Below are 9,467 nucleotides of genomic sequence, written 5' to 3'. Positions count from 1 at the left end.
AGTTTTCTAAAGGTTTCTTTTATTACTGATTTTTATAAAGTTAAAACAAAGAATTTTATAAATGTTATTTAAGTTTATATATATTTAATAGAAAAATTATTTTTAAAAATTTCAGATAAAGTTTGTAAGAATAAAATAGAATCTTACATCGAAACAAAAAAATTTACTTTCAAAGTCCAGATTATGAAACTAAATCCAAAGTCAATCTGTATGCAAGTACAATATTTACAAAATGAACTTTGGATATTGTTTTGTCATCCAGAAAGTTATATATTACTAAAATTCATAAAATATTACATTTATTCATATTCAAAAATTATTGTAAAAGAAATGAACATAATTTTTACTTGATGTTAAAATATATTTTTAACAACAACATTGCATAATAAATATACAAAAACAAATTAACTTAAATAAGAAATATTCTATTAAGAAACTGAAAATATACCTTGTATGCTAATAAGTTCTGATAAAAAATTTGCCTTAGTTTTTTGCACCTGTGATTATTTAAATCTTCATGCAAATTCTATCCATCAGTTGAACATTTTTCAAATTCTATGTAAGGTAAGTTGCAATTTTTGTTGTTTTCCATAAAGAAACTATAAAGAAAACTAAGATAATTCCACACTTTTTCAATCAAGGAATGAATAAATCTGAAATTTTCCATCTGCTAAAACCTGGGAATGCTACATGAAACTTATATTGTACAAGGAAACTAACGATATTAAGTTATAATCTTCACTTTCTGTCGGTTAGTATATATGTTACTGCTAAAGCTCGAAAGTCGTTAATCTGCAGATTACCTAGCTAATCTGCAGATTAACTAGGATGATCCATTAAAGTTGTGAAAATTGTTCCATTTCTCAAATTATCTAGATAATGTGCAGAGTATCTAGGTAATCCGCACATTACCTACTAGGCACTTGGTAAAGTGAAAATAAGATCTTTGCCACAAATAAATGTACCACAAATAGGTGTTCTTGTCGCAAAAACCAATTGCTATGAAATTCAAAGTGTCATCTATCTTTAGACTGCACTAATAATTAAGCATAATTGGATAATGTTACCTATGGTGAGTTAAATAGTGGCTTGTCTCTGATTCCAGCAAACAGAAGAAAGGAAACAGTGGGGACGCACGTTCTAACCTAACCTAACCTATTCTAATAATTTGGTTGGTAATAATTATGGTAATTTATTAGAATAGGTTAGGTTAGGTTAGAACGTGCGTCCCCACTGTTTCCTTTCTTCTGTTTGCTGGAATCAGAGACGAGCCGCCATTTTACTCACCATAGGTAACATTAACTGCACAATTATATCATGCAATCACCAGAAAAAGTATATTAACTTTGTTATTTTTCGCCTCCGGTCCAAAAGTAGGGTACCGTTGAAGTTGTCTCAGACCCCTCAGTTCATATAGATCAGTGTTTCTCAACAGGGGCGATATCGCCCCCATGTGGGCGTTTTTCCATGTTGAGGGGGCGATTAGTAACAATTTATATTTTGGGGGGCGAAAAACAATTTTCTGGGCGATATAGTAAAACATTATATTAAGATTAATTAGATACAATTTCATGATGAACTCAGGATATTTTTCTTCTAATTATTAATTAGAGATTCAGACTATGTACAAAAAATTATTTAATTTTTGAGTCTATCAATTAATCCTTTTTTTCATACACCACAGAAGTAGCCTTTACATTGGTTTGAAGAAATCACTTCATAAAAACGAATAACAATAGGTAAAATTTACAATTAAAAACGATCAGACGTCAACCTTTCATTTTAGGTATCTGATGCCTTAACATTAAAAATTAAGTAAATCTTCTCACCAACTGCCAAGTTTTATACCATCTGTATCAGGTTCAAGCCCTCTAGAGGTAGATACGAGTTATCTTTGATTTGCATATAGTTACAATTTCATGTATGAAAAAAAGGATTAATTGATAGACTCAAAAATTAAATAATTTTTTGTACATAGTCTGAATCTCTAATTAATTAGATATTTTATTCATTATATTGTACAATAATTAAACAAATAACACTATACTAGTCACTAGTCTATTCAATGCAGTACGAATTTGGTGTTAGCCTTGGCCATGGGCATCGGAATTTTGAAGTGAAGGGGGCGCGATACTGCGTAACAGTTTTATTGAAGGGAACAACGATTCATTAGAGGTTGAGAAACACTGATATAGATACTCAAAGCCCCGAAATTCCATAGGTGGTTTATCTATATAATAATTTTCCTAATTGTATTAATATTTTAAACTGTTTGATTTTTTGTATGTTTTTTAATTGGTTGATGATTGATTCTATCAACTAATTTGTTGATTGTATTAACTTGATTCTTTACATGTTGAAAATTAAATAAAGAACATTATGTTAATTTAAGCGTACAGAAACATTGCTGTTGTTCCAGCAAAGATCTTATTTTCACTTTACCGAGTGCCTAGTAGGTAATTTGCAGATTACCTAGATAATCTGCACATTACCTAGAAATAGAACAATTTTAGCAACTTTAATTAACGAATCACCCTAGTTAATCTGCAGATTACCTAGCTAATCTGCAGATTAACGACTTTCGAGCTTTAGCGGTAACATATATATTTAGAATTGTATGTTTTTGGTTCTTACCTGCAATCAAGTTATTTGAAACTCTGAATAATTCTGATTTTTGCATTTTACTGATATGGTAACTGATTTTAATGTTGTAATTAGTGAGTTGAAATTGTAACATTTGAGTTTTTGTGATATTTGAAGATGTCCTTTTAAAATATGATCAAAAATGTTAGTTACATTATATTTGAATACTGGAATATCAAGATTGTGTTGCTCATTCAAGTTATTTCCAGTTTTGAATTAGTTACATCTGTGATTTACTCTTTGCAGTTATACTATTTTTGTTTTATTGTCTGTCTACTGATATTTCTAGTTCAATAGGCTAAAGTTTGGTTTTTAACAAACTCTGCAATGTTTTTCTTAAATTGTTTAAGCATAAATTTTAAGGTCCAAACTTAAGTGCAATGGAATAGGCTAGATATCAATTTTAAATTGCAATTATAAACTTGTATCTTTTGGAGGAATGGCTACTCCCATCATTATGAGAGCAACCATTGTTTCAGAGATGCAAGTTTATAGTTGCATTTTAAAATATAAAGATTCCCCCTACAAATTTTGGAGGGTTATGACGGTTATATGCCATTGCAGAAAATATGNGTTGATGTTTGATTATTATTCAATTGCAGTATGAGAAGAGTATCAATGTGTTTTAAAGTTTTAGGAAATGTTTAGGATGAAACTGCAATTTTTGAAGAACAAAACATTTTAAAGTTGAGATGTAATATGTATTAATCAGTTTGTATTACTCTTGACTTGTGATCACATGCACTTATTTTTTTTTAATAACATGTGAATATACACAAGGCATTTCCTGCTGATTTTTCACACACAATTACAGTGCATATAATTGCTGATCCTCAAATTTGAGAATTCTGAAAAATCCTGTAATGCCTTTACTGCACATGCGATTATGGGTTAATGGGAATTTTTGTTGTTTGTATTTCAGAAATTTTTTTTGTAATCGCATTCTAATTTTTAATGTTGTGATACTAATTCAAGTTTTAAACACTATTTAATGAATTTTTTTTTAACCTGAAAAATTGAAAATTATCTGGAATTTTCAGGAAAGTTTTTTTCAAAATTGAATAGGCACTCTCACCTTTGTTATTAGTAGTTCATTTCTATACTCAATGATTAGAATTAGTTTTCTAAATTATATATGGAATCAGCATAATTTTTATAAGATTTATTTAATCAATCATTATTGTAACTTTACATGCTATCATATCAAAGAAAAGATCCCATAGATTGATCCTGATCTAAATTAGTGTTAGCAAATGTCAGACTTAAACTTGGTTTATTGCATCAAAATAAATAAAACTTGTTATGGTATTAAATAAGTCTGAAAAGTGATATGTTCCTAAACTGTGATATATTCTGTTCACAAAACTTAAATTATAATTGCTTTGGCACTATATTATCAGTTTTATTTCATGTAAATTAATATTTATGAATAATGTGTGAAAAAACAAAATAATTTTTTTCTTTTATAGGTTAAGTCTGTTAAGACTGGTGCTGTATCTTGGTCTGCATTAACAGCACTTTCATATTTTTATATGGTGAGAAAAATATTTGTTGTTTGACTTTGTTATGGATATTTGCATTGAGTTATTGTTGCTGCTATTTGCAGACTGATTAATTTTATAGCAATAAATACAAAATTTTTTCTTCTGTTATAATTTCTGTGATTATTATATCTGAGTAAATGATACTAGTAAATGTCTTACTTCAATATTAAAGTTCCTCATATTTTTAATTGCACATTTGAATTAATGTTAGGTGTCTGCATGGGGAGGATATGTTTTCATCATCAATCTAATACCTCTACATGTGTTTGTGCTGCTTATCATGGGAAGATTTTCTCAGAGAATATTTGTTGGTGAGAATTCATTTTATTTATATTTTTAAAGTAAAATTTTAGAATTTGACATGCTTTCTACTTAATAGCCTATACGACTTTCTACATCTTGGGCCTTCTTCTGTCAATGCAAATTCCATTTGTTGGATTTCAGCCAGTTCGTACTAGTGAGCATATGGCTTCTGCTGGAGTTTTTGTGTTACTAAATGCCTATGCATTTTTACAATATTTGCAAACATTTTTGACTAAAGTAGAAGTCAAAACAGTCTTTTTTGTATCCATTAGTATGATAGCAGCCATGGTATTTATGACAGTAGTAGTTCTGACTTATACTGGTAAGTTTACATAAATTTTATTTCTTAGCACATATAGATGAGTAATATGTGATTATTTTGAAGGATATATTGCACCTTGGAGTGGACGTTTCTATTCTCTTTGGGATACTGGTTATGCAAAAATTCACATTCCCATAATTGCATCAGTGTCTGAACATCAGCCAACAACTTGGTTTTCATTTTTCTTTGATTTGCATGTGTTGATTCCTACATTTCCTGTTGGACTGTGGTATTGCATTAAAAATGTGAATGATGAAAGAGTGTTTAGTAAGTAATTTATATTTATTGTTAAAATTTTGTATAATTTATGCTAAAGAAAACATAATTTCTAGTTGTATTATATGCTATAACTGCTGTATACTTTGCTGGTGTCATGGTACGACTGATGCTCACTCTGACACCCGTTGTATGCGTGTTAAGTGCCATTGCATTTTCTGACTGCTTCACTCTATACATGCAAGAGGACGAGAATCCAAAATCTGTTGCGGGATCTACAGACAGTGACAGTGAAGAGAGTGACAATGGAGGAGATAAGAAAGGAAATAAAAATCTTTATGATAAGGTTTGAATTATAACATTAGGTTCTTAAATTTACAATTCCTTCTACTCAGTAATTTGAATTTCATAGGCAGGAAAAATTCGCAAAATTAAACCAGATCAATCAAAAGAAAATCAAGGATTAGGAAATAATGTGAGAAGTATTGTTGTCATTGTGTTGATGATTATACTTATGATGTTTGCTGTTCACTGCACTTGGGTCACAAGCAATGCCTATTCTAGTCCTAGTATTGTTCTGGCAAGTTACAGTTCGGATGGGTGAGTGAATGTACAAATTTTTTTATATTTTTTATTACGGCTAAGCTTATTAATCATTGTTTTTAATATTAGATCTAGGGTAATTTTAGATGATTTCCGAGAAGCATATTATTGGTTATCTCAAAACACGGCTGACAATGCTAGAGTTATGTCCTGGTGGGATTATGGTTATCAAATTGCTGGGATGGCTAATCGCACAACTCTTGTAGATAATAATACTTGGAATAACAGTCATATTGCTCTGGTAAGTCTAATGAATGCATCATAAAAATAACAATATAATTTTAAAATATGTTAAACTTTTAATGTTTCTTGTATAGGTTGGTAAAGCTATGGCTTCAAATGAAAGTGCAGCATATGAGATAATGAAATCTCTAGATGTAGACTATGTCCTTGTCATATTTGGAGGAGTCATAGGTTATTCAGGAGATGATATAAACAAGTTTTTATGGATGGTCCGAATTGCAGAAGGAGAACATCCCAAAGATATACGTGTGAGTAATTTCTCTAAAAATATTGAAACATTAATTGAATAGACTAAAAGTTATGATGGGACAGACTCTCTCTCAGTTATGATGGGAATAACTCTTGCTAGTCACCACCTTGGCAAGGTGAACAAGCTCAGTAGTTCAATGAACCATAGAATGAACTATAGAAATGCCAATGGGAGCATAATTTTACAATAGAGCAACCCCTGCCAATAAGGACTGTGGGGGGGAATGAAGCAACAACCTGCAAGCATTATCAGACTGAGTGGACAGCTTCTAAACAAAGCTTGTTTTCTCCATGATGAGTTTGATACATTCGACCAGATTCAACACTTTCTGATATACCTGCATCANATTGTCAAGATGAATAATTTTCTTGATTCATCTCATTTTCAATATTTATTAAATGAAGAATATCTATTATAACATAAACTTTGCGACCAACAAATGAATATGGTGACTTCTTCTCAAGTAAAATTGTATGTAAACCTGCTATTGAGGGAGTATACAAAATTGGTCAAATAACTTGTTTCTAATTAATGTCTACATTGTGGCAAGCAAGAAACTCTGTCTCTGCAATGAAATTTTTTGAACGTGGTCTAGACGATCTCTAAATTGTTGTCAGTGTCTAAACGTTCTCTCTGCAATTGGCTGTAACAGTTCCGGAAAGTAGTAGCACATAAGCTGAAGGACAAAAGAAATCCAAAGGCATGAATGAAACTTCAAATGGGAACAGCACACAGGAACCGCTCTTAAAGGGATGATGAACAGGCGATGACTGACTGGAATTGGCCATTCCTTGTTATATTAAATTCAACAAATACCTTGGAACTGTCTAAAAGTTCATGGGAAAGATGTCACTTCCAATGCTGAGAAAGCATAAGTTGAAACTCTCTCAGGTCAGAAAGTTGATAAACACTAACTTATGATGAGGTCATCCTTGAGTTGTTTTTTTTTTCTTATTCAATTTTCACAATTTGCTTTTGGTGTCATTTGAAAACATCCAGGGAGACCAAGGAAAAATGTGAGCTTAAGCACCCATAGTTTGCTGAAAATGCAATTTTTCTAAAGATCACTTGCAGCAACAGAAAATGTGTGTGCTTGAATAGTTTGCAATTATATCAGAAGCCAATTGGGGACATCACAAACTTCCAAACAAACTTTGCTAGAAATCCAGAGGCAGTTTCTGTAGGTCTGGAGAAAATGGCCAAGAAACTCTTCTGACCTGAATCTTGTAAAGCAGTGTTTTTCAATTTTTTTCTAATCACAAACCAGTGAAATTATGAATAATTTTACGTGAACAAGTAATTACATGCAACAGTGAATTATGCTTATTTACTACACTTATATATACTTATCTAGCTTTACTGTACTATACATAAAAATGTACAATAACTCTAGATTACTACTTAAATGTCACTTGTAATTAACTGCACCAGTTCAGTACAATCAAATGTTTTCCTGCAGATCAGTGAAATCTTTTCACAGATCAACAGTTGAAAAACACTGTCTTAGGGCATATCTGAAGGCTTCGGACACTGTGCTGTGTCTTTGTTGTTCACAGCCAAGAACAAGTTCGATTGATTAAATGTGTTCAAGAAGAATGGGCATCTAATTCCCCATTAACTGGAAGGTGTCTTCTTGGAAGTTTCTCATTGAGAATTTTCTAGTGTACTGACAAGAATGGACTTTACACTGACTGTTCTTCTATCATAATATACATCTTTAATCCAAATATGTAATCAATGAATTACAGTGATAAAACAAATGCCTTAAAGTGTTAGACAGAAACTACTGTGTATAAAACTTCAAAATGTAAAATGAGGACACACATTAGTAATTCACTTGTATGCATACTTTTTCGAAATTTCAAGTAGATTTTACATTGTTCATAACTTCAATAATGATTTTTATTTTTAAAATATTAACATAAAATAGACTTATTGATGACTTCGTAATTTTTCAGTTTTTCTGAATACCATCAATGATAATCAATAGGAACAACTTATTCCTTAATTATTGGTGTTCTGGCAAATGAGAGAGAATTTTGATGTACATAATTGTGTGTATATTGGCATCTATTATATCTCAGGACCAGATGAACCAAAAATTTTGAAACATAAGACTATATCTATGAGTATATATGGGGCATTGATCCTAATAAATTTTGGTGGTTAAAGCTCGAGTGGGAAGATAGGTAGGGGTTGTATCTTGAGAAAATTTATACTATTTGATTTACAGTTTTCTAAAAAACTTGCCCCTACTATCAAAAGCAAGGCTTTTGCCTTTAAATAATAGTTAATAATACAAAATTTATATTTTAATAAAATCTCATAAAGTAGCAAGCACTAAATGTAATTTTTACTTTGTGCTTTACTCTTAGTGTTTTTTAAACTTAAATATTCTTACTTGAAAAAATAGAAATTCTCATAATTCAACAAAACTACTACTTTTAAGCTTTCATTATATTTATTTAAATTTTATATCATAGCATAAAATCATGAGATTGTAAAAATTATGTGCTTTCTGACAAACCAAGTTATTTAAACACAGAACAGTAAATGGTTGACTTATATTCCTTATGTAACACTTCCTATAAAAACAACAGTCTACCACAGATATATACTACATTTAAATAATTTACAATGGATATCCCTATTGATATCTGAAATTATTACTTTTTTAGACAAGGTGAGATTTAAACTTATAGAAATTTCTCATAAAAATAATAAATCGTTGTAAAATCACAAATCTATTATGATCCCATTTCGAATCGCAGAGAAACAGCATATTATGATACCCAAAGACTTTATATACTATGCATGGAAATGCTCATGTATGCTGGAGAGGGGCAAACAACAAACAAAAACTGAAATAAGCTACAGAAGCTCATCGTACGTTTCTATATTTAACGGTTGACTCAACAGTGAATTTTCTGTTGAATCCTTCCGTTGAACGATCTGACATCACGTTTTGCAGAAAAAAGAAACGCTTTCGTTGAGAGGTTGCTTTTCAAGATGGCTGACTTAAGTAACATAAGAGTGGTGATTGTGACTGTTTTGCTAAATAATTAAAGTAACTCGCTTAACCATTATTCAAATAAATCCTTTTATTCAAATGAACCCATATCTGTATCATTTTCTTGTATACTGGGTCTTTCTTTAATAATTTTAATTAATTTCTTGAATATTTATATCATTAGGAAGACTTAGAGGGCCAAATATCGATCGTAATCAATTTTGGACAAATGAAAAAAGTCTTAATACAGTAGAGCGTCATTTATCCAAATCAATTGGGGACTGAGGTTGTTCGGATAACTTATTTTTCGGATAACCGATTATATACGAAAAA

At 30.6% G+C, this 9,467-nt stretch overlaps 1 protein-coding gene across 1 annotated transcript in view; it reads left to right on the top strand.

Moving 5' to 3' along the window:
• The first annotated feature begins 4,023 nt into the window (after positions 1-4,023).
• The window catches only part of LOC111622163 (dolichyl-diphosphooligosaccharide--protein glycosyltransferase subunit STT3B-like), a 20,524-nt gene continuing 15,080 nt past the window's right edge, over positions 4,024-9,467 (top strand). Inside the window, exons 1-8 of the mRNA XM_023364499.1 lie at positions 4,024-4,178; positions 4,399-4,498; positions 4,567-4,812; positions 4,876-5,079; positions 5,145-5,374; positions 5,441-5,628; positions 5,701-5,872; positions 5,949-6,122. Of these exons, the coding sequence (XP_023220267.1) occupies positions 4,176-4,178; positions 4,399-4,498; positions 4,567-4,812; positions 4,876-5,079; positions 5,145-5,374; positions 5,441-5,628; positions 5,701-5,872; positions 5,949-6,122 (1,317 nt within the window). The 5' untranslated portion in view covers positions 4,024-4,175. The remainder of the gene's footprint in view (positions 4,179-4,398; positions 4,499-4,566; positions 4,813-4,875; positions 5,080-5,144; positions 5,375-5,440; positions 5,629-5,700; positions 5,873-5,948; positions 6,123-9,467) is intronic.

Source organism: Centruroides sculpturatus, unplaced genomic scaffold (genome assembly GCF_000671375.1).
Source record: "Centruroides sculpturatus isolate CEXI.00-Female unplaced genomic scaffold, Cexi_2.0 scaffold306, whole genome shotgun sequence".
NCBI classification, from domain to species: Eukaryota; Metazoa; Arthropoda; class Arachnida; order Scorpiones; family Buthidae; genus Centruroides; species Centruroides sculpturatus.
Note: the sequence above shows the minus strand (reverse complement) of the source record. Positions and strands in the feature narration are given on the sequence as shown.